Consider the following 25,599-nt stretch of genomic DNA (forward strand, 5'->3'; position numbering starts at 1 on the left):
ATGGAATCTACATCGAGCAAGGTAGAGTGTTATTGTAAATTTCTTCCTTTAATCTTCACATGATATTTATCATTGTATTATATACTTTTATACCTTACATCTTTTATATTTTTACATTTTAGTATATCTTTTAAAACTAAATAATATACTTTCATGTTGTTTGTTCATAAATTATATTTTTATTTTTCAATAATTAGAATTTACAAACCAATGCTGTTGCTTATCTTTTTTTCTTAATATAACGAATAATAATAGTAATTGGAACTCACATGTAGAACCAAGTAGAGCAATTGATTGTTTCTGGAATATATGATTATAGAATGAACAGAATCAAGAAGATTCGGATTCTTCAGAAATGGATGAGATAGAACCTAGATTAAAGTATGTGAGGATACGCAATGATCTGGAACATATCCTACAAAATGATGCAGCTAGCTGCATTGCTGTACATCCAAAGGTAAGAATTAGCTAGAAATGATCATAGAATGTAATTTTAAAATTAATTAAATTGTTTTGATTTTAAGAAATGGATACAAATAAAAGTATTGTAAGATGAAGATTCAGATGTAATAAAGGATAATAATTGAGGAAATTATGAAAAAAAGATATATAAAATGAATTGACAAGGAAACAAATAATGAAAGATAAGAATAAAAGAATAGAATAAGAAAGAAATTTGGCAATATTGGAATATAATGTGAGGAAAATTTAATATAGCATAGAGTGATTCTCAAGTGTGTGAGGTGGCACCTCAATTTTCCATAAGTTTTTAAACAAGTTCTATTTGCACTCGCAATATTTTTATAGTTTTTGATATCAATAGTTCTGCAAAAATAAAAAAGCATTTTAGAAAAATAAGGTGTTAACTTTCTGTGGCATCACTAATTTTGAAAAAAATTGATTTTCACTCTGGAATCTTGTAGTTCTCGAAGAGTTCTATAGTTTCTGATAGATTTTAGACATGGTTCTGGTCTTTAAATATTTTTAAATAATTTTTAAACCCATGCACTGGCACTGTACCACAGGAGTAAAGTACCATCTTATTGAGAGTTCTGAACGACTTCTTGGCATTTTTTGATAGTTCTGCAATAATTCTAAAGCTTTTTATAGGTTTTATTAAGAATTTTGATTTTAATTATTTTTTAATAATATTTAAAACTACACGTTGACATAAAAATAAAGTACTACTTTAACGCGAGTTCCGATTTACTTCCTGAAATTTTTTAATAGTTTTGCAATAGTTCTAAAGCTTTTTATAGATTTTGTCAAAAGATCCAGTGTGTGGCTTTAAACATTTATTTAATAATTAAACCCATGCGCTGGCACTGTACCATAAGAATAAAGTACCATCTTATTGAGAGTTCTGGATGACTTCTTAGCATTTTCCGATAATTTTGCGATTGTTCTAAAGCTTTCTATAAGTTTTGTCAAGAGTTCCGGCCTCTATATGTTTTGGAACAATTTGTAATTCTGTGTGCTGGTACTGTACCATAAGAGTACCATCTTAATGAGCTCTAGATGATTTCTTAACATTTTTTGATAGTTTTGTCATAGTTTTAAAGCTTTGCAGGTTTGAACCTTGGCTGAGGTGTTATTTTTTTGCAATAAATTACAGTTTTTTGGGAAGGGAGAATATTATATGTTTGTAATAATTCTTTTAGAAGCATTAATATTACTATTCTGGCTTCAAGACTGTGTTTCAAATCCGACGAATATGTGCGCAGTTTGAGTTAAAAATTGTAAAAATTAAGAATTATTATTTGGCACCGCTGTGACGGTCATAGGCTTTTTATTCTTGTGTTTTAAATAAATTTTATTATAAAGAACATAAAAAATTTTTTTCTTTATTAATTTTTTTTTTTTTTTTATCCAGTTTCTTTGTCTAGGATCACATTGGGGAATGATTCACCTTCTAGACCATCAAGGAAATAACATAAAATCTAAGATGCTACAGGCACATACAGTAGCAGTCAATCAGATATCAATAGACTACAATGGGGATTTTATCGCCTCTTGCAGCGATGATGGAAAGGTTTTCATTTATGGACTGTATAGCACAGAGAATAATCACAATATGAGCATGGGCAGACTAGTCAAGAGTATAGCGATTGACCCAAATTATAAGAGTGGCAGCGGTAGAAGATTTATCACAGGTACGTTACTGAGGATGATATTGTACGGTCGAAACATTTGATATTTATATTTATGTCTATTAAATCATTGTTATAACTGGCATTTTGATCTAGTTTGCTCGTTAACTCTTTCATGATTTATTACAGGTTATTTGATGTTTTAAATTTTAATAGCATAAATACTCTTTAAAAAAAGTGACACAAGTCTAGAATATTCAAAAAAAAGAAAAAATTACGTATTTTAAAATTAATTATAATTATTTACAGCATTAAACATAAGTTTTAAATTGGTTAATGCTAATTAAAAATTACTTGTTACAAATAATGTAGAAGTAATGTAATTATAGTGTTACGTTAGATGTCTAAAAGGATGGGAGGGTCCTAGTTGCGCACAGACCCGACACAGATTGGACACCACCAATCATGTAATCTAATCTAATCCAACTAACGGAAACATTCTATGCATTGGCCGCTATAATTGATGGTGTCCAATCGGGTCTGTGCGCAACTGGGACCCTCTCGTATCATTTTCTGATTGAAGGTTGTATTTAAATTGAAATCTGCACATAAAATAAAACTTTAAAATTTTGACTTGTATCATCTTTCTCGTGGCAGTGCGATATAACCTTTTACTAGAGCTTATAATAGAATTAATTTTTTAAACATTAATTTTAGTTTTTTAATTAGTACGTATTTGCGGTCTATAGGTGATGACAAGCTGGTGCTTTACGAGAAGACTTTTTTGGCTAGAATGAAGCCAACGGTTCTCTGTGAAGCAGAGGGAGGAGTCAGATCTGTCGCGTGGACGAGTCGTTTTGTCGCGTGGGCTTCTGACACCGGTGTAAGAGTCTATGATCTTGATGCTAGATGTTCATTGGGACTCATCAAGTGGTCTTGTACCACAGAGTAAGTGTCGATAGAAATTTGCGTACAACATTGTACTTACTGGATAAGGTTTTGAAGCTAAGAGAATTATAAATTATTCACAGTTCACAGTGAATGGAATTTTTTCAGATACTACTTATCGCTTGTAAAGGAATTGTTCTAAACTATTTAAATTTTAAACTATTATAATTTACTCTGAACTGAAATTTTTTTATCTATATTTTATATATTTTACGTACATTATTTGATGCAGGGCATCACCAGAACACTATCGATGCAATTTACAGTGGTCGGACGATAAAACGCTGTTGATCGGGTGGGTAGATATTGTGCGCATCTGTCATATTAGAAAACGCACCATGCAAGAAATGGTCAATCGAGATTTGCCCGAATTTGTAGTGGATCCAGGTAATTAAAAAATTATAGAGGAAGGTCGTCAATACCGCTATATCATTTTGTTTGAGATATTTCTTAAACAAAAACTAAAAATAAAATTTTTTAAATATAAACTAGAAAACGTTTTCTATCAGAGAGATGATGCAGTTTTTGATATTAACAAAATAAGTATGATCAATCAACGAACATAGAAAATAAGTTAGAACAAAACAATAATGATGGCACGACTTTTATTATATTGTTGCACTCGCGGCGCATTTCCGGTTCGCGTAACTCGCCGCGCGCACATGAGCACTTATTGAAGCACCAAAAGAACTTTCGTCGTTGAAGTAGAGAATACAAGTTTTATTAGAATTAGAACAGGAAAATACAGGGACAGATAATCTCAAGCGTCCGAACATCACAAGAGATCCGCGAAAATAACGTCATCAACGAGCGACACTCTCTTATTCGATATCGATTTCTTCAATCAGCTGTTCAATACTGGGATGACAGAAATTTACGAGGTCACGGGTGCAACAATATTATGAAAATATGAAACATGCATGTACGTTTTTAACTAACTTGTCATTCTTCAGCATGACAAGTGCAATTAAACATATATATAACGTCCAGTAATAAAATGTAAAATAGGATATATATACAGTACCGGCCAAAATTATATCACCTTTTGATTATTTTTGAGTATAACTTATTTTAAAAGGTACGAATCTTTATTAAATCATAATATATTTTAATAAGTATAACTTACGAAAATAATAACTTTTTATTAAATAATGAAAACAGCAACGTGTGAAAAATTATTTTTATTTGAAATTTCCAAAATATGTAAAATTTTAATCATAATTAATTTTCAGTCGTAACAAGCATAAATAATGTGAAATATTAAATTTAACTGCTAAAACTAGGTTATGATGGTAAAATCAATGATTGTGACACAAAAATAAAAAAGCACAAAAGTGCAACTATAAAAAAATTAATAAAAAGTTCGAAGATTACAGTATATGTTGTCAAAACTCATTACACTTTATATACAAGATATATCTTTCATCAAGTGTTTACTATAAAATTTTTAGTGCATTTCGATACATTTCGATAAAAGTTAGGCTCCAAAAATTGAAAGGTGATATAATTTTGGCCGGTACTGTATATAAAATTAATAAATACTCAGCAAGTTTCCCACATGTTACTATCAATTTAATAAAAATGCGTTGCTAAGTTATCATCTTTTTTGAGAAAAGCGGCTTTCGATATCGAATTCTGCTTAAGATATTGCCAGCACGCATGCCGCGTATGCGACTTTATAACGAGTTACTGGAAATTTTATAAGATACTCGAGCCGAATAAGGCCCACCTAACTTATTTTATTTTTTATAAATTTTATTTACAATGATATTGAAATGAACTAAATGAGAATAAATGTTTATTTCAATCACTTGCCAAAATAAAATTATCATTTATATAAAACATTTTTAAATAAACAAAAAAGAAATTTTTTTAAACTCTGACATTGGGCCTTATTAAATTCTTGTGTTTCTAATAAGACCCGAATTCAGAATAAATTAAAAATAACAAAGGAATTAAACATATTTTTGAACTCACTGTTAAAATGATTATTAATCACAAATACGAAATCCTTTAAGATCTATTTTACTGTAAAACATCACAATTATTTTTAATTCTGTGTATAATTAATATTTTAACTTTAAGAAATTCTGGCTATTTTAGTGCAATTTTAGCTTATGGAAAGTTAGCGTCATTGAAAATCATTATTCTCTGTTGCAAGCCACATACTTACATAATAAACAAATGGCAATGGCTATAACAATAAACGTATAAGTGAGCCTAATTTAATAATACATTATAAGAAACATAAAAAAGTACATTATAAAAAAGTATACTTATTCTAAAAAATTGATATATATATATATATATATATATATATATATATATTGTATTTGTTTTTTCTACAGTTAGAAAGTTAAATAATATTATAATATGTTGTAATAAATTATAAAATAATGTATACTTATTAAATTTACAACATATTTTTATAAAAACGGCTGATTTCCCCCCCCCCTTTGTTACAAGCTTTTGTTGCACTGAATAAACGTGTTGCTACCGGTATTAATTCCTTAGTCCCTCTTTATCTACTTCCTATGACATACAGCATATATTTTAAACATAAATTTTTAAATGATAAATTTAAAAGTGGGCCTTATTTAGTATTGAGCTTATTCGGCTTAAGTACCTTATTAAAAAGTTCTATACGCTATTGCTTTTCAGTTGCCTGGGAAACAGTTTTCTTCGTGTTGCCTTTAGGTTGCGGTATACGAAGGGATTAGCATCTTTATTATAGCAACGTGATTGCAACCAAAGGAAAATTTGTAGTAGTAAATATTTCTCTTCATGTACCAGGAGTGTATTGCTGGGTAGATGCATAAATTACAACAAACCGGAATAAAGAAAGAAATGCGAACCGAGAAGAAAACTGATGTTTTGGTTTTTTAGGTCTTCACTTAATTCAGAATAACATTCTTATAGATTGATCACATAAAAAAACATTCAGGCCGTACACTTTCATATTTATTTAATCACTCTCTTTACCATAAAATAGGAATAATTTATAAGAACATTGGTTTTTGTATTGATACTAGAAAACGGTTACTTGCTTAACACTATGTGTAAGGCACCTGAGTAATCGCTGCAGTCATATTGAAATTGTAATATCATAAACGAGAAATCACGTTTGAAAATTTTTTAAGTGCCATTTGTAAATAAAGAGAATTTGAATAATACAAAGTAATAAGATTATTTTAAAATATTTATAAAAATGAGCCTCAACTATTCTTTTTTTCCTTAATAGTCAGTAAATATATTTACAATTATAGTTGCAAAAAGCATGTGAAGTGAAACCTATTCGGGCAGGAAAACATGGATAGCTGTTGAAAGCATTGAAAAATATGCTTTTACGTATAAAATTTAAAGATAACTTGTGGCCCATTTTTACGAATGTGGTAAATACGAGACATTTTCACAATGAAACGCATAATAACGAAATGATATGCAAAATAAAATTTCTTCGTCAATATATCATGTTTCACGTCTATTAGTTCTAATTTTTTCCGCAATACCACTGTGGAATTCTCGGCCGACTACTCAGGAGCCTTAAGGCGATGTTGGACTGATTTCTATACATGCTTATTTTTAGACACTTTTATCTCTTAATTGGCTTAACAGATCTCAAAATCCTTCTCCACAATTAAGGCTCCTGACTTCTCGGCCGAGAACTTCGCGTTGACAGTAGCGACATTCCGTCGCGGACAAAATTAGAACTAATACACGTGAAACGTGATACATTGACAATGAGATGTCGTGCATGTCATTTTGTTATTATGTGTTTTATTGTGAAAATATGACTTAAATTATCTCGTATTTACCAAATTCGTAAAAATGGACCGCGCGTAAAGTTTCTTTGAATTTTATACATAAAAGTACATAAAAGTACATTTTTCACTTTTTTCAATAACTATCCGTGTGTTTTCCTGTCTGAATAGGCGTCACTTTATGTGCTTTTTACGACTATTTACTGACTGTTAGGCGGAAAAAGAATAGTCGTGACCGATATTTAGAAGTGTTTTAAAGCCATCTGATAAGTCTGTTTTATCCAAATTGGCTTTATTTACAAATGGCATGTTTGACAAAATTGTGACCGTGTGTTTTTCTGCTTCAATAGCTTCACTTTACATGCTTTATACGACTATTTACCGACTGTTAGGCAGAAAAAGGATAGTCGTGACCGATATTTAGAAGTGCTTTAAAGTCATCTGCTTAGTCTGTTTTATCGAAATTGGTTTTATTTACAAATGACATGTTTGACAAAATTATATGTTATTTCACGCAATTTCTCGCTTCTGACGTCACGACTTTAATATGGCCGCGGCGAATACTCAGAAACCTTAAAGTAGTGACAAAAACATACTTCACTAACTATAATTTAATACGAAAAACGGAAGTAGATTAAAAAATTATAGTTTATCGATTCGTGACATATGCCCCATATAAAAGTTTTAGAAATTGGATGTATAAAATAGTAAATAATCAATAAAATTTTATTTAATAATGAGCTAAATAAAAATTTAAATAATGTCTAACTCTATATGTAACATTAGAGACCCTCTAATAAGAATCGCGACACGACTCCGACTTTTGTAGGAAGGATAATAGTATGGTCGAAAAAAATGGAAAGCGAAGTGTGTCACTTTGTGTTAAAAGTGTTGACTGTGTTTTATAAAATGAAAGCAGCCAACATTTAGAAGGAACACGAATATTGGTCGATCAAATACGTTGGACCAATCAAAAATGGTCCCTTCGTATTGCGATTCTTATTAAAGGGTCTCTATGTAACATACATTTGTATTCATGAAATATGTTCTTGTTAAATTTAATAGGTATATTGAATATTATTCTAATTAATATTATTTCTTTTATATTTTATATTTTATGAAAGATATTTTTTTATCAATGGACGCATTTGTGTTTTTTGTTTTTAGCGTTGAAATTTTTGAACCGGCTTTGATAACAATACATGTTTAGAATTATTCAAATAATTGCATTTTACTTTTCAGTATCGACATTCCAAGTAGATTTTTATATATCCGGTATAGCGCCATTGAGGAATCAACTAGTATTATTAGGATGCCTAAAAGAGCCAGATGAAGATGGAAAGAATCAACGTCCAACTTTACATGTGGTTGAACCAAAATATCAGGATTTCTCAGTAGTATGTGCAAACTCGCTTACCTTACGTGGTTACAAGGAATATAGCTGCAATGATTACCATTTGGATTGTTTAAAAGAGGAAAATAGGTAAATAATAAAATAAATAATTAAAACAAAGTTTAGTGTAATTTTTAATTATGTTAAAAATTAATTTTTCCGAATAATCATTTTTCTATAGAATATTATTAATACGTTACAAATTATAAATAAGTTTGTTACGATATTTAGGATTAAAACAAAAATAGTTTAATAAATTTAAATATACATGTTACAACAACGTGCATATTTTTCGCTCGCGCATCAGTTTGTCGGATGGAGAAGGTGATTTGTGTGAAAAGGAAAAAAGTGATTCTTGAACATGATTGGATTTATTAAATGAATTTATCAAATAAAGTCTGTTAGAAACTTAAAATAACTGTAATTTTAATTGCGTGAACATTACAATACTATTGCATTACCCAATATTTGCCACGCGGAGGTTTTCAAGTTTATACTTTTTTTGTATTCAGAGACAGATTAGAAAATGATCCAGCCAATGAAAGCAAGATCGGTTGATGATCCGGCCAGCTAAGGCAAGATTGGTCAGTGATTTTTATTGGCTGTATCAATCTCCAATTTGTCTCTGAATACAAAAGAGGTGTAAATTTGGAAATCTCCGCGTGGCAAATATTGGATAAAGCGATAGTATTGTAATTTTCAAGCCTTATAACTCGGAAAGTACCTTATGAAAAGTAATTTACGTATAGTGTTTTGGAAAGCTCTTGACACTAATTATTAGATTCTGAAATCAAAAATAAGGTGTTCCATTAAAAAAAAATCGATGTAACTTTGACCTGACCTGGGCGACGCCACTCAAGGTCAAATCAATGGTACCCTCTCATGTCCCTTTTCTAATCTTACAACTTTTGTTTGAAACATTTTTTCATATCTTTTGTACATTTCAAGATATTTCGATGTCAAAGTTAAAATGGGACACTTTGTATAATCGTATGTAAACCTCCAACTTTTTCTTTTATATATTTTACATAGTCTTTGTCGAGACGTTTTTAAAACACTATAATTTTATCCACCTTGGATCAGCCGTTTCGAAGTTATTGAGTATCTTATGGTAAGATGTCGTTGACTGTAGGTAAATCAAACACGAAAATAGTTTGTTTTTTTTTGCTCTAAGTTTTACATGTTTTGTTTAGCAGGTCATAAGCTACAACATATTAAAAAAACCAACTGATTTTACTAGAATCCAATTTTATATAGAAATGTGTGCGAGGTTCTTTAATTACTCTTTTGTATCAAAAAGATGCTTTCTGCTGCTCATATAGGAAAATTATTTACAGATTTTTTATTGTAAGTCCAAAGGATATTGTAGTGGCCAGTTTGTATGATACAGATGACAGAATCGAGTGGCTATTGAGCCACGGAAAGTTTGAGCAAGCTTTGGAAGCTGTAACAACAAATAATGCCAAAGATTGCAAGAGGCATACTGTACTAGACGTGGGGCGTATTTACTTGGATCACTTGTTAGCATGCGAAAAGTACGATGAGGCTGGAAAACTTTGCCTTAAAGTTTTAGAAAGGGATAAAAAATTGTGGGAAGAAGAGGTGAGAGATATTATAAATATTTATTTTGTAAATAACTGCAATTGAAGCGTTTTCTACAAAAACCACAAGTCGAAAAAGTTAAATTTTTAAGAAAATAAAACAAATAAAATTTTTTATCTTTAATTCTATCTTTTATTGTGTAAATATCGTAATATTTTTTTGGACATGTAATACGTATGACAACAAAGTAGATTTTGATTAATATTTTGAGAACTCATTTAAAAGAAAAAAAAGAGAACCCTCTGAATTTGTTTGCTTTTTGTGGAAATTTTACATTATCTATATATCTGATAATGTTTCATATATTTTACTTTTTTATAATAACTAGATAAAACAGGCGCGCGCTACAAAGCTTTTAATATTATATAATTTTTTATACAAATTACAAATTTAATGTTATACTATTAATCTCTCAATATACATAATCAAAATACGCGATCTCCGCAATGACAACCGTTCACGAAGTAAGCGCTGAATGAGAACCAATATCGGTACATCGGAAAAGCGACAACAATAAACTTCGAGAAATCGAGTATCGGTGCAATATACTTTTTCAGATAGGGTAATGATGAAGATAAACTAAAAAGGAAATATTCAAAGTATATAAAGCAATAATTTTTTTATTTTTTATTTACAAAATTTTACAAATTGTTTTTAATAAAAATATTTTTGTGATTACCGATAGAGGATGATTTGATGTCAATTCAGTTTTTTTTTTCCAATGGATTTGTTTAATTTTTGTAAGAAATACTTTATTTGTATTTAATTTTGTGTTATTAAATTTTTTTTGCTTTAACGCAATGTAAAATTATTCTTTTTTTGCCAAAATAGGTTTACAAATTTGCCAGAGTGCATCAATTGCGTTCAATCTCGTCTTATCTTCCTCGGGGTGACGTTATCCTCGATCCGCTAATTTATGAAATGGTGCTGTATGAATATTTGAAAATGGATCCCGACGGTTTCTTGCAATTGGTCAAGGAATGGTCTCCAAATTTGTACACAGTAGCGGCGGTAGTTAATGGCGTATTGGAGCATTTGCTCGTTCACAATCAACGACAGAACGTGTTATTGGAAGCATTAGCCATTCTATACATCCACGATGGAAAATATGATAAAGCACTCGCTATGTATTTGAAGCTGCGTCACAAGGATGTCTTCCAATTAATCCAAAAGTACCAGTTGTATAATTCAGTATATGACATGATCGAAGGTTTAATGGATCTGGACACGGAACGTGCCATACAATTTTTTTTGGAGAAGGACAGATTGCCGTCTGACGTGGTTGTACAAAAGTTGCAACATAATCATCGTTATTTATATTTGGTAATATGAATTGTCACATTTTTATCCTATAAGAGATATGCGTAACATTTACGAGCAGTGCGTATTAATTGATTAATTTATTTGTTAACTAAAACAATAAATTAAAAAAAATAAAAATATGATCAGGTTAATATAATCAATTAATGAAATTGTCACACAATTTTATATAATTAACTGATTAAGTTTTTGCTTCAGGCTCCTAAGTAGTTGACCAAGAATTCCGCGTCAACAGTGGCGACATAATATTGCGAGAAAAATTAAAACTAATAGGCGTGAAAAGTGATGTGTTGATGTGTTTTGCATATCATTTTGTTATTATGTGCTTTATTGTAAAAATGTGACTTGTCTCATATTTAAAATTCGTAAAAATGAGCCGCAAGTAAAGTTATCTTTGAATTTTATACGCAATAGCATATTTTTCACTCGTTTCACTCTTTTCACAGCTGTCTGTGTGTTTTTCTGAATAGGCTTCACTTCACGTACTTTTACAATTATTTACTCATTGTTAGGGAGAAAAGAAGAGTTTAGACCTATTTTTACAAATGTTTTAAGCGATCTCATTATTTTGTTTGATTCAAATTTCCTTTATTTACAAATAGCAAGAAACTTTTACGTATGATTTCTCTTATGACGTCACAATTTTAATGCAATCGTGGCCATTGCTTAGGAGCCTTAAACATGTTTTTTTTTTTAGCCTTTTTGTTTTAACCTTATTTTTTTCAAAAATCTGATGTAATAGAACACTTACAGACTTGAATTTAGTACGTCAAAATCTAAAGAAACATTTACTCTGATTCTAGTTAATTTCCAAAAACTTTTTGTGCATTATTTTGCATTAATCAACATTATTATTTTTATTTTAAAATAAAGTGTATGCGTGCAAGTTTTAATTTGAGTTCTTTCCAAAGTTTCGAAGATATTGGATTCATTAATTATGAATTTTGTAACAAGATAAAAAACGAATTATTTTATAGTTTTAACCTTATTTTTTTTTAAATCTGACATAATAGAACATTGTCACTTCTATCGACTATTATGTCGATTGAATTAATCATAATTGCATGTAATAATTTATTTTAATTGATTTATTTTATTGATTATAAATTTAATTAAAGCCCAGTTCTCTTGTGGCGCTGTATTATTGTATGACGCCAGAAGTGAGAAATGATATACAATAAATTAATTACTATGTACAATTTTATTTCTTCCTTTAAAAATATAATGATTTTATAATCTTGAAATCTGTAAAACATATGGTTGATTGAAACATCTGTTCGATATGTCACAGAAATATTAAAATAATTCTCAAATAATTGTACATTTCTTAGCTGTCAAAAATTGCCGTGAAAGATACTATTATTTTAGGAAATATTCTACATTTGTACATTTGTAATATATTGGAGAAACGTTTCAATTTGATACGTATTTTATAAGTTTTAGGATTATGAAGTTATTATATTTTTAGGAGAAATCTAAAAAGTTAAGTTGTGTGTGGCAATCAGTTTATTGCATGTTATTTTTTGCCTCTGATGTCATACAAACAATGTTGTGCTACGAAAGAACCGAATTTAGCTGAATGATTTTAACCCTCAATTGACATACTGGATGTCGTACACTCGGGCTGTTTATAAAAATGCTTGGCATTCATAAATTGTTCGCTTCTTCTTTTCTGAATATTTCGAATATATTCAACTTTTCGATTTTTGCATCTATTTAGTCTTTTTAGCCTTTTCTTTTTTTCTGACGTATTGATTAACAAAAAATTGTTCAAATTTTATGCATTATGTATGTATGTATTGAGATGTACGCAATTGAAAATGCTTGAATGACATACACCTATGTGTGGCAAAATATCGAATTCAATATAGTGTGTCAGCTGAAGGCTAAGATTGTAGTTTCAAATAAAGTATTTATAATCGAATCTTATTTTAAGACCGTTTTAAATAATGATTTAGGATGCTAATACGACACTGTGATTGAATGATTAAATCCTATCTTAAAATAGGATTTAAGACGGTCTTAAATATAAAAATTGATTATATTGATCTTAATTATATAATTTAATTGCTATTTTAGTATCTAGACGCATTAGATAAGAGAGACACAAAGGATTCGAAGGGAAAGTACCATGGTCTTCTGGTACGATTGTATGCTGATTATTCGAGGGATAAATTACTGCCGCTTTTACGTCGCTCCGATAATTATCCAATACAACAGGCTTTGGATATTTGTAGCCAGCGTCGATTTTATCCAGAAATGGTGTATCTGTTGGGCAGAATCGGAAATACTTCAGAAGCCTTGGCGCTCATGACAAGAGAGCTTAACGATATGGAAAGTGCAATTGCATTTTGCCAGGAACATGACGACGAAGAGTTGTGGAATGATCTAGTTAATTATTCACTTGATAAACCTGGTATGAATTGAGCTATGTTTTCCTTAGATTGTCCTAGTGTTTCTTATGCAGCGCAGAAACATTGCGGTAATATCGTATTTTATTGCAAGATTACAATATTGTAAAAACGTTGCAAAATGTTGCTACAGCATTACTGTAATATTGTATCAATGATAAAATGTCTGCTTTTAGAGATATCGTAATGCAATATCACAGCAATATTACAAAATAATGTGTATTAATGTTTCTGATAATATTTTAAGTACTATTATATTAATTAGCACATATAACTTTCAGGAATTATATATGTGTAAATTAATTTTTACACAAGAGAATCAAAAATTTTATTGTTAAAGTCTCATTTACTTTCAAACTCAATTTTGATAACTTTTATTTTATTAGAATGTGGGATAAATTTTTAATAACAAAAATAATAAAAGTAGCAAGACACCCGTACCGGAGATCCCAGGTTCGAACCCTGGCTGAGATGATATTTTTTGCAATAAATTCTTTACAGTTTTTTCAGGGGGGAATGGGTTAATATAGATGCTAGTGAACATCAAGTGTTATTAAATTAATTTTAATATAATAAAAGTGATATTACTAACTCTTATTCGATTATAACTGTGTTATATGACCAAAAGTAACGGCAGTTTGGTTGAGTCTGAGAAAATATATAAAATTACACGAATACATAAAAGCACTAAGATCCAGCTACGATCGAAAAATAATGCAATTTTAAATTTAATAAATCCAATAACAGGTGATGCTACAAAACATATTTTTATTATAACGTTGCTACATTAGGAGCATATATTTAAGAAAAAATAAATAAAAATAAAAACGTAATTGTTTTAAATATAAATGATCAATTTAAAATAAAATGAACGAGATTTGCTTAATTGTAAAAAACTTTCACGGATGACACACTGGTGGAAATTCTTTATTAATTTTACAAACTATTGGCTGCCTTTAGCATAAAAAGCAGCTTTGCATTTTTTGTAAGATTTTTTAATATTATTAGTTTGTACATTTAGGTCCGACAGGAACTAAGAGCAGAAACCAATCATATTAAAGAATCTTACAACAGCTGCAAAACTGCTTTTTCTGCTGAACGCAACCATTGTCACACAGCCTAGCGACAATTGATTATTCTTGTTGCTATGAATTATTGAGGAGACTAACTTTTTTAAAGGCGGTCATAACCTATTTTTATTTATTATTAATAATGAGTTTTAATAATTTTATTAGAGTCTGGAAACTCCAGAGTATATATTTTGATTAAAATATAGATATACAATATGATTTTAATAATATTGTGGAAGTACTATTTTAAACACATTATGAAAATAAACTGCTAAGATTTAGAGATCCTCTAATAAGAATCACGACACGACTCCGACTTTTGTAGAAAGGGTAGTAGAATGATCGGAAAAAAAAATGGAAAGCGAAGTGTGTCGCTTTGTGTTAAAAGTGTCGACTGTAGGGACCCTCTAATAAAAGTCGCGACACGAGGACCACTTTTGATTGGTCCGACGTATTTGATCGAATACTTATATTCGTGTTCCTTCTAAATGTTGGCTGCTTTCATTTTAAAGAACACAGTTGACACTTTTAACACAAAGCGACACACTTTGCTTTCCATTTTTTTCGACCATACTACTACCCTTCCTACAAAAGTCGGAGTCATGTCGCGACTCTTATTAGAGGGTCTCTAATCGACTGTGTTCTTTAAAATGAAAGCAGCCAACATTTAGAAGGGACACGAATATAGGTATTCGATCAAATACATCGGGTTAATCAAAAGTGGTCCCCTCATATCGCGACTCTTATTAGAGGGTCTCTACTAAGATTATGTATAAATATTCGTATACGTATGCACATTTGCTGGATCAAGCTTTTAAATAATTTTACAAAAATCTTTTATTTAAGCACGATTGTACCTACCGTGATTAGTCATGCGGAGAACTATCTTTTAAAATGTTTGGTAGTAAAACAGTTTCTGCAATTAAAAAAATGTTGGAACTAAAATACAATTCAATTTTATATTTATACTACAAAGTTTTAAATTTTAATATAAATTCTAAGGCGCTTTAAAAATTATATTTTTTAGGTCTTGAATCCGTAGAACATGTACAAAAATATAAAAAATTGAAAAAACAATTATATGAATATATAAATTTGCAATTGCGCAGATAATAAGGAATTAAGGCTTTTGACTCCTCGCGCGGTCATATTGAAGTCATGATATCACAAGCGAGAAATAACACGTAAAGTTTGATTTATAATATTTATAAATAAAGAGAATTTGGATAAATCAGAATAATAAGATCGCTTTAAAACACTTGTGAAAAGCTTTGATTATCCTTTTTCCTCCTAACAATTAGTAAATAGTCGTAAGAAGTACATAAAGTGAAGCCTATTCAGACAAGAAAACATACAGACAATTGTTGAAAAGACTGAAAAACATGCTTTTATGTAATAAATTCAAAGAAACTACTGTACTTGCGGCCCATTTTTACGAATTTGATAAATACGAGACAAGTTACATTTTCACATTGAAACACATAATAATGAAATAACGTGCAAGACAAAATCGTCAACATGTCACGTTTGTTAGTTATAATTTGTTCCGCGATATTATGTCGCCACCATCAACGCGGAGTTAGAGTATCTCTACGCGGAGTTCTCGCCTAAGGAGTTAGAAGCCTTAACACGTATTATAGTACAAATTTTATGTAATAACTAACACAAATTTGTACAATAATACATATGTTTATATAATAATACATACAATATTATACGTATTATTATTATTATTATATAATGTATTATACATTAATAATATATTATATGGGACATTATTATTCACAATATTTTTGAAATGTTGCTGAATCAATGTTCAAATAATATTATCAAAAAGATCTTTGGAATGGTTCTACAACATTGTACTACAATGAGCAATATTGTTGCAAATTTTTGTGCTGAATGAGTTGATGTTAAGGTTTAAATCAATAGAATAGAAATCAATTTTCTATTTAAGTAATAGTTTTTGTACATTACAGCGGCTATAACATTTCTTCTCCAAAAGATCGGCACTTACGTTGACCCTAGACTTATGGTGCAAAGAATAGAACCTACTTTGGAAATTCCAGGCTTGAAGAAAGCATTGGTTAAAATGATGTGCGACTACAATTTGCAGGTGTCTGTGCAAGAAGGTTGCAAGAAAATACTGTCCAACGATTATTTTAATCTTCACGAGCGACTTGTTCGTTGTCATCAAAAGGGCATATTTATCGACGGTATGCAATTTTATTAAATCTTTAATTTTGAAATAAAAAATTATTTACAGATATTTGCAGACTTGGTAAGTGATTGGTAGTAACTAATTAAAAAGATAAAAGTTAAATTATGAAGTTAAAAAGTTAAGCTAAATTAATAATTTTTAAATTAGCTTAGTTAATTTTAAATGAATTAATTTTTAACTTTAGCGAGTTACTTTTAAAATACATAAACTTATTCACTTTTTTAAATGAATACTTACGTACATAAAAATATATACTGCATGTCCAATAATGAAAGGATTATCTTTTGTGAGTTGAACAGGTTAAACTGACGATGAGACATTTGACATTATGGATTTATTTCGAGTTGCGCATTAAACGCATAGAGCATAATTTATTCTTATTGTTTATCAAGTATTAAACAAGAACAAATGCATTATACGTTTGATGTTCAAATTTGGAACGTACCTAATGTAACATCTTAAGTTATGTCGCAAAAGACATTAATTATTACAAAGTACGAAACAATATTATAAAAATTGCTACTCGATAGAAGACATTTTCTATTTTGTATTTTAAAGTGTCTCATCTCATTTTGCCTACGTGGATACCGCATCTTAATCTACCCGTGGGGTAAGATGAGAAGAAATGCCTTTTTTTAAATAAAGTTTATAATTCTCTGAAAATTTTATTTAACAATATATTTATACCCTAATTCTCTTCAAAAGAGATTCAGGTCCTTCATCGATAGCTCGCTTATCTGCCCTGGCTCGGGAAAAACCGAACTTAGCAACTTCAGCCTCAGCCCAGCATAGGCCGGGAAGTCGCAAAATATATGGAAACTCGTCTTCTTTTCCTCCTTACATTCTTCTTCCTCCCCTGCACTCGGTCGTGTCAGATCGACTCATGCAGGTGATGATTAAGGGCCCCATGACCAATCAGTATTTGCACTACTAGCTTGGCATTCCTTCTGTTCGAAGATCTAATGTCCCTGGCCAGGTCCTCACTAAACGCTTTCCCCAGCAAAGCTCCAGCCTGTTGACATTTAGTCCTTATCTCGTTCCTCTAAAAATCGACATGCTCGTTCCGCAACTAGGCTCGGATCCTCTCCCTGCCAAGGCAGAAAGGGACCTCCATCCTTAGTGCGGCTCTAGTGAGCCGATCAACATTTTCATTGCCCTCGATTCCCGAATGATCGGGGACCCAGGGCAGAATGGCTTTCTTATCCCTCGTCAATCTCTAGTGCATATCTGCAATTCCAGATCAACCGCGAGGTATAAATTGGAGCCTCGAGCGCTTTTAAAACAGCTTGGCTATCCAAATATATTCCGATGCGCGTTCCTATTCTCTTCCTCTCTAGAAATCTAGCTTTTATTCATCATTAAATCTTAAGTTTCCTGAGTAGTCGACGCGATCATATTGAAGTTGTAACGCTATAAGCGGGAAGTAATACGTAAAGTTTCGATACATGTCATTTGTAAATAAAGAGAATTTGGATAAAACAGAATAATAAGATCGACAATATAACGTAACTCTCTGCGAAAAGTAACGCACGTCTTCCAATTGGACGAAAACTCGTTCGCTTCGCGTAACCCCCGCTCAGAAGGCCCCTTTTCCACAGCATTATAATAGTATTCTAACTTTAGAGAGTGTATATGCAAATAACATACGCAAACGGACCTATTCAAACAGATCTTGTCCGGGAAATTTTTATATAAGATTATTCGCAAAAAAGTTACACTCACATACAATGTGCGTCCCATCCTTACAAAATTTTACTACCGTGCCGTTTAAATTCTAGTTGATCGAGCGTGTGTTCCATTTTACGCATAATGCCCATAATGCATTATTTATCTTTATTTAATATTATTGAATATTAAGCAGTGATACATCACGCACATCATATGAAACGGAACGTATTCTCTAAAGTTGGTCAATTATATCGACTGAAAGGCGAGATTTCAAACCTTTTCTCTTCCCTGATCCGAACCTCCTATCTTATTCTATCTCACAGCAAGCGTTCGTTTTATAGGGAGTCTTACACTCCCTAAAATGTATTTAATGGTTAAATATATGTATTATATTAAATATTTTAATAGATTTCCTATTTAATAAATAATAAAGGTAATGGAGATTAATAAGCTACAATATATCATATAATGCAAAATTATCACATAATTTTTTTTACAGATGATCAAATGTGTGGAGCTTGTCATAGGAAGATAATTGTAAGAGGTAGCTATTTAAATAAGTAATTTTCATTGTGTGTGCGTGATGAAACTTTTTATAATTATATAATTGTAATTTATCTTAAAATTTTTTTTTCTCTAGAGCCGCGGAATATGGTTGTATTTTATTGTAAGCATTGTTTTCATGAAGATTGTCTACCCAATTTTAATTTGGTTGTATGTATCATTTTTCTTCTATACTTCCAATTTATTTCGTTTTTTTATTGATCGATTACTATTGTACTATTTGTTTTTCAGGAAAATTGTGTGATATGCAATTCGCAAAAAGAGATGACACCTGGTAGAAAATGATAAAGGTAAAGTCTTACTTTATTGTGCGATATGTGCAATAACCAAAGCTTTAAATGGTCTAAATTATGTTTCAACCAAGTATCTTGGCGTAGTCAAGGTTATGTTGCCGTAATGTATAAATAAATTTTTTATATAATAAATTGATTGAAATTACTTATAAAACTGATTTTAATTAGAAACTGTTGTATGAATGTGTATGTAATAATGTACACTTTGCTATAAAATTTCTTGAGCCGAATAAGGTACTATAGATGCTGGAAACATTTAATCGTCATTTTCTCAAAAATGCCTAATTTTGGCAACGAACGGTTTTACTACAGTAAAGGCGAATACTACAGACCTACAAAATTTTATTAAAATCGGTAGCGCACTTGTCGCGAACTCCCCTGTGAGTAAAATACAAGTTCCTGTTTTATTTACATGTATTTATATACATAAAGTATTTATTTATTAATTATTATAAGCAATTTTGATAAAATTGAACAATAAAATTAATTTTTATTTTAAAAAACTCTTTTGTTCGTGATTACTCCAACTACTGTGGGCTAATCACGAACGCCACATGGAGCAATCGCGAACTAATCACATAAGACGGACAAATAGCATTGATTTAAACACAGAGTACACTGTAGCAGTTTTTCTAAGAGATAATTTCTTATTTTTTACATCTTCTATGGCTTTTTGCAAATCTAAGTTATATTGTTTTGGTTTTTTCCGGGAAAAATTTTTTATACAGGTTGATTATTAATGGTTGTATTCACTTTTTATCATAGGAACATGATTTACCGACGCATATGTAATTTCTAATATAATATATTATAAATTACATATCTACAGTGTTGCGCTTAGATAACTTAAAATTATCTAGATAAAGATAAGATAAATTACATTTAAAATTATCTTAGATAAGATAAAGATGATTTAAATTTAATTTATCTAGATAAAAGAAATTTATATATTGTTTTATCTAGATAATTTTAAGATAATTTAACTGTTAAGGAAGGACATAGGATACAGAAAAATTTTTATAAAACTTTTATTTATTGGTTGAACATTGAACATATATTGGTTAAAATAATAAATGAAAAGGAAATTATAAATCATTATTTCTTAAAAATAATAGTTTTTCAAATAATTTGTCCGATAATCGATTTCTACGAGGTACAAATATCTGCTGTTTGCAACTGAAGAGGCGCTCTACTGCTGCCGATGATGGCAATGATGTATTATATTTTTAAAAAATTTGACATGTGGGTACAATGAAAGAGATTCTAATTCTTTGGATTTAGATTCTAAATATGAAAGTACTTCAATGCTGCTACTAATCACTGGATTTGCCGAGTTACAAATGACAATTTTTTTGTCCATTTTACGAAAAAAAATCATCGTTTCCACTACTACTAGACAATGATTTATCTTGAGAGAGAGTTACAGTTTTAGAATATTAATTCCACTACATGTCATCTTAGATAATTTGATAAAGATAACACTTTTTTAAATTTAAGATAAGATTAAGATAATTTATATTTTGATCATCTAGATAAAGATAGCGCCATTTCTTTATCTAGATAATTATCTAGATAATTTTATATAGATAACAGCAAACACTGCATATCTAATATTTATTTGCTCCTATGGTAAAAAGTGGGTACAACCATTAATAATCACTCTGTATATAATTATTAACACTCGACAGCAAAATTAAAACATTACCCATTCTGATTTCTAGAAATAGTAACAATGGCTTCTTTGGTTCAATGTTGAATAATTCGGTCAATAAAAATTGTACAATATTCAACAAATACACAAATTAAAGATAAAGATTCACGCTTTCGAACGCTGTAAACTGCAGTTGTGTGCGATTTTTAATTCACGTCAAATAAACTTGCAAAGTTTGTAACATGTTTCACCGAATGAAATAATTTTTGAAAAATTTTATTATGATTTATCATTTTTGTCGATGTTACATTCTTTTTTGGAGAGTAACTGTAGGTGATCCTTTAATTTTGCTGTTGAATGCTCACTCAATTTTTGCTGAAGTCAATATTTGAATTTCGTGAAAAAAAAAATTGTAAAACGATTATCCTGGATTTATTTTAAAGGGTAAAACCTTTTGATTATCTAAGTTAATTTTTCTCGAAGATTCTTTTACACTAAGAAATGAAGTAGGAAATTTAAGAAAAATTTTTTTAAATCAAAAGTTTGTAAATAAAATTTTTTTATAGTGCAATAAAGCACTGAAAATATTATTTTTTACTTCGTAAATCATTTTAAAGGGTTTCTTTAATTTTCAACTTTATGTTAATCTGAATAGCAAAAAATTTGCATCTCCGTAGATTTGTTTAAATTTGCAAAATTTTTGCTTTTTTAAAATCTTTCTTGAATTTCCTACCTGAACGCAGGTCTTAATCGATTTATCGATAAAATATTTCGATGTACAAATCTTGATAATAGCCATATTGCGAGTAGCTACTATCGAAAATGCTACGCTATTGAGTAATTTTGTATGACTAAAAATGTGTATAACTGAATAAAAAGTAGAGTAAAGTTGCATTTATTTATGTCGCATTGGGATTTACATCGCAAAAGTCAGAAAAAATAGGAGTACCCTGATGAAAATTTTTCTCTGAATTTTCCATATAATTTTTCAGAATTTTTGTATAATTTTATAACTTTTTCAGATTTTTTATACGAATTGGAACATTTTTAATGAAATACTTGGAAAGTTTACATCTTTTCTCAGATTTTTTTTATACGTTATTGAAATATCTTACGGTTCTTAAGATTTTTTGTTCTACAATTTTTGATGAAATGTTATAAAATTTAAAAATGTTAAAAGTATTTTTAAACAGGTATGGGATGAGAAATTTCAGAATATTTCGGAATTCGCATGTAGGAACAATTCTGAGAGAAGATGAGATAGATTTTCTGAGTATTTCTGAAAAATGTTGCAATTCGCATAAAAATTATTAAAGAAATTTTTACCAGGGTAAAGGTAGCTAGCCCGCAATAACTGTGATATGTGCATTTATGCTATATTAGTATGTCCCAAATAGCTAATCGGATCTCAGCAAAATCGCTCAAATCTGTGATTGCTTGCGACTTGCCTGATATTTATCTTTAACGATTTCAAATTCAAGTAACACGCAGACAACAATATATAAACATATTGTCAGCAGTTCTACGGCAAGATAGCTACATCAAAATTACCTTATGTTATTGGCAATATTAGCAGCATTGTATGAACCCTGTAGTTATTATAGCAATATAACGGCAACAGTACGAATTTTCATGACGATTTCGAAGTTGCCGACAAATCGCTGGCAAGTTGCTATAAAAAGTTATGTGTCACATAGTAATGATAATTTGTCAACAAATGCGGACTCAGTTGCTGCAAATCTGCTGGCATGTACATTATATATGATACAAGCAAAATATGCTAGCAACAATACAAACATTGCTATCTGGGTTGGTGTATCTGTTTAGGAATTTTATTTATGTTATCCAAATAATAATTTATTATACAACTTATAAATTTTGCATTTTACATAGATTCGTAAATGCATTACAAACAAGATTAAATTAATCTCTCGATGCTGATTTTTGTCAATCAAATTGTTTTGCTAATATATCGATCGTATCCCAGGATTTCGATTTTCGAGCAAATGCTTTGAAGTGTTGTATTGTGAAATCTATGACGTTGACAGGTTTTACTGATGAAAATTGAATTATAATGAAAAATTAAATATTATTTATTGAAATAGATTAGAATAGAAGAATAAAGTGCAAAGCCAGAATTTATTACCAACAAGAAGAGTCTGGACATAATCCGCAATTAGTTGTTTTACCTCAGGATAATCCGCCAAATAATCCGTATACTCAGCTATGTTACAAGACTGTTAAAAGAAGAACTTGTATAAAAATTTATTTGTAAAAAAGATTTTATATATAAAATTTGTCTATATTTTATAGTTATATATAAAATATAGACACTATATTTGAATAATTATATACATATACGTTTATGAAAAAAATATTAATTAGAATATGATTGAAAAATAGTAATTAAGATCTATAATATTAGACCTGTTTTCAAAATAATGAAAAAATTCAGAAAAATACAGATTATTATAATTAAGTCTGTCTTTGTGAACACATCTATGATTGTTTATGAATATTAATATTATTTTGACTTTTCTGTTCTTATTTGGAATATCGATACTTTCAAAACTTGTAAATAATGCCAACAATAATGCCCATTACACCTCTCTGTTTAATATCATTGATGCAAAAGACATTAAACAATAAAGATTACACAAAAATATAAAAAGTCACAAAAATTAATGTACATCTCAAGATATGCACTTTTAATATTAAATTGTCGACAGTGATGACGCAGTCAAGAAACTCTGTAGGTTGGCCACCATTATGCTGCGCAAGAGTACACCCTTGTCAGAGAGAAATCTGAGAGGCCATCTCGACTTATTTCATGAGACCGTCAAAATCCGCGTACATTATTACCACCAGTATATCCATTTTTGAAATTTGTGCTACATAGCACATCTATTTTGCAATGCTGTCGATAAAAGCTTTAAATTTATGCCAAAATTATATGCCCGCCATATGATGGGGGTAAAAAATATATAGTTTTTTATTCCTACCATATAATTTTGGCAAAAATTTAGATTATTTTTATATTATATATTTTTTTTACGCCCACCATATAATTTTGACACAAAGATAAACCATTTCGATTGGTATAACTATTTTCGTTAATCAAAAATACAAAAAAAATTAATTACGAATTCAAATAAACATAGATTACTTTCATATCCAAATATTTAGAGAGCATTTCAGTATCTTGCATCCACCATTTCTTTAATGGAATTTGGGCGTTCATGTTTTCATTCGTTTCATTCTGCATTAACAAACTTTTATGTACAATTATATATGGTGCTTCTATCGAATTGTACACAAGTATTTATCCTTGTGATGATAAACATTGACTTCTTGTATAAGTCTATTTTCTTTGTAAATCTTGTGTTTGATAGTGTATGCTTTCTGATGAATGCTATATAGTTTTACATTTTGTAATATAGTACATATCTGCATTAATATTATTTATTATTTCAATAATTTTATTTTTTTCTCTTTTTCTATTTAACGTATAATGCATTTTTTTTGAAAAATAAAAACAATATAATTCGAAAAAATCTGAATATTTTTCAGATTGTTTTCATATCATAATTTTTAATATACTTAACGATATTTACACTAATAAACTATTAGACACAAGTATTTGTACTAGTATATACTATTTAATATATTATATTATCAAAACACTTTATTGTCTTTTTTTCAATTGTTGAGCTTATCTTCGAATCACTATCATTTCATTAATATGTAATTGATAAATAATAATGTTGCACTTTTTACTATATCCTGCGTGGTTTTTTAATTAACAAGAAATAGAACTTTGCCGCATTTATAAACGATACCGCGTGATATTTATTCGATTCTATTACAACAGAAAAAGAATTTATTTCAGAGTAAATACGAAAAAGTATTCAAAAATTTGCATCTTTTCTAGATGTTTTCATGTATGCGAATTTTAATACATTCTAAAATTTCTCATTCTATAATTTTAAGAAAATTTAGAATTTTCATAAATTTAACATATGAAAAATTCTTAAAAATATTATTGAAATGTTATGAGAAAAATGTTTACCGGAGTATATTTTTAAGTTTCTTCTAATGCAATTTAGTGTAATATACGTTTATAAAAAAAAATTCTATTAACTTTTTATTTTGTTATGTATCTGTAAAGATGTTATCAATTAGGTGAAAAGCAACATAATAATCGATATTATTTTTACATAATGTTAAAAAAATTATTATTTGTATAAATAAAATATATATAAAATAAGAACGCAATATTGATATCAATAATTAGATAACATCATTATTTTTCATTCAATTATGTTATGTTCTTATATGTTTTACAATTAGACAAATGATAATTTTTTATATCGGAAGAGCAAATTATTTATTTTTTTCCATGTACAATATTGATTAATGAATAAATTTACCAATGCAGAATCCAAGAATGTATTTATTAAGTTGAAACTCAAGGAGTTTTTTCCTTCATTACTCATTTGCACGAAGTTAATGTTTCCTTCTAAAATTTTAAGAATATTTAATTGATTTAGAATTTAGACATTAATCATTAGATTTCTATGGCAATCTTTATCTAGAAACCTGAGTAT

The 25,599-nt window shown here is 29.3% G+C and overlaps 2 protein-coding genes and 1 long non-coding RNA gene across 4 annotated transcripts; 2 read left to right on the top strand and 1 right to left on the bottom strand.

Moving 5' to 3' along the window:
* On the top strand, nucleotides 1–25,432 carry LOC105200960 (vacuolar protein sorting-associated protein 41 homolog). 2 transcript variants are annotated; one of them, XM_039456359.1, is made up of 14 exons: nucleotides 1–21; nucleotides 320–457; nucleotides 1,874–2,153; nucleotides 2,840–3,038; nucleotides 3,271–3,425; nucleotides 8,042–8,282; nucleotides 9,530–9,794; nucleotides 10,626–11,117; nucleotides 13,194–13,530; nucleotides 16,575–16,811; nucleotides 18,984–19,028; nucleotides 19,125–19,198; nucleotides 19,280–19,338; nucleotides 23,722–25,432. In XM_039456359.1, the coding sequence occupies exons 1-13, from the start codon at nucleotides 1–3 to the stop codon at nucleotides 19,331–19,333; spliced, it is 2,538 nt and encodes an 845-aa protein (XP_039312293.1). In that variant the 3' UTR covers nucleotides 19,334–19,338; nucleotides 23,722–25,432. The 2 variants fall into 2 exon arrangements, with proteins under 2 accessions (XP_039312293.1, XP_011167068.1); XM_011168766.3 differs by lacking the exon at nucleotides 23,722–25,432 and having other exon boundaries at nucleotides 19,280–19,495.
* LOC120359308 lies at nucleotides 3,432–6,215 on the top strand. Its single transcript, XR_005576112.1, has 2 exons — nucleotides 3,432–3,960; nucleotides 5,700–6,215. It is a non-coding gene; the product is annotated as an uncharacterized LOC120359308 (long non-coding RNA).
* On the bottom strand, nucleotides 22,799–25,599 carry LOC105200959 (ciliogenesis-associated TTC17-interacting protein). The gene is made up of 4 exons (XM_011168761.3): nucleotides 25,423–25,599; nucleotides 24,159–24,251; nucleotides 23,139–23,229; nucleotides 22,799–23,046 (listed from the first exon to the last, which is right to left on the bottom strand). The coding sequence occupies exons 1-4, from the start codon at nucleotides 25,486–25,488 to the stop codon at nucleotides 22,940–22,942; spliced, it is 357 nt and encodes a 118-aa protein (XP_011167063.1). The 5' UTR covers nucleotides 25,489–25,599; the 3' UTR covers nucleotides 22,799–22,939.

This window comes from Solenopsis invicta, chromosome 13, assembly GCF_016802725.1.
Source record: "Solenopsis invicta isolate M01_SB chromosome 13, UNIL_Sinv_3.0, whole genome shotgun sequence".
In the NCBI taxonomy this organism is placed as follows: domain Eukaryota; kingdom Metazoa; phylum Arthropoda; class Insecta; order Hymenoptera; family Formicidae; genus Solenopsis; species Solenopsis invicta.

What these genes read in the sequence shown, in the direction of transcription:
- LOC105200960 (XM_039456359.1), top strand. Translation starts at nt 1, where the DNA reads ATGGAATCTACATCGAGCAAG. An exon ending in TGGAATCTACATCGAGCAAG is followed by an intron (nt 22 to 319) that starts GTAGAGTGTTAT and finishes ATATGATTATAG; the next exon opens with AATGAACAGAATCAAGAAGA. An exon ending in TGTTTAAAAGAGGAAAATAG is followed by an intron (nt 8,283 to 9,529) that starts GTAAATAATAAA and finishes AATTATTTACAG; the next exon opens with ATTTTTTATTGTAAGTCCAA.
- LOC105200959 (XM_011168761.3), bottom strand. Translation starts at nt 25,488, where the DNA reads ATGAGTAATGAAGGAAAAAACTCCTTGAGTTTCAACTTAATAAATACA. An exon ending in CTAAATATTTGGATATGAAA is followed by an intron (nt 23,230 to 24,158) that starts GTAATCTATGTT and finishes TTCTTTTAACAG; the next exon opens with TCTTGTAACATAGCTGAGTA. An exon ending in TGTCCAGACTCTTCTTGTTG is followed by an intron (nt 23,047 to 23,138) that starts GTAATAAATTCT and finishes AATTTTCATCAG; the next exon opens with TAAAACCTGTCAACGTCATA.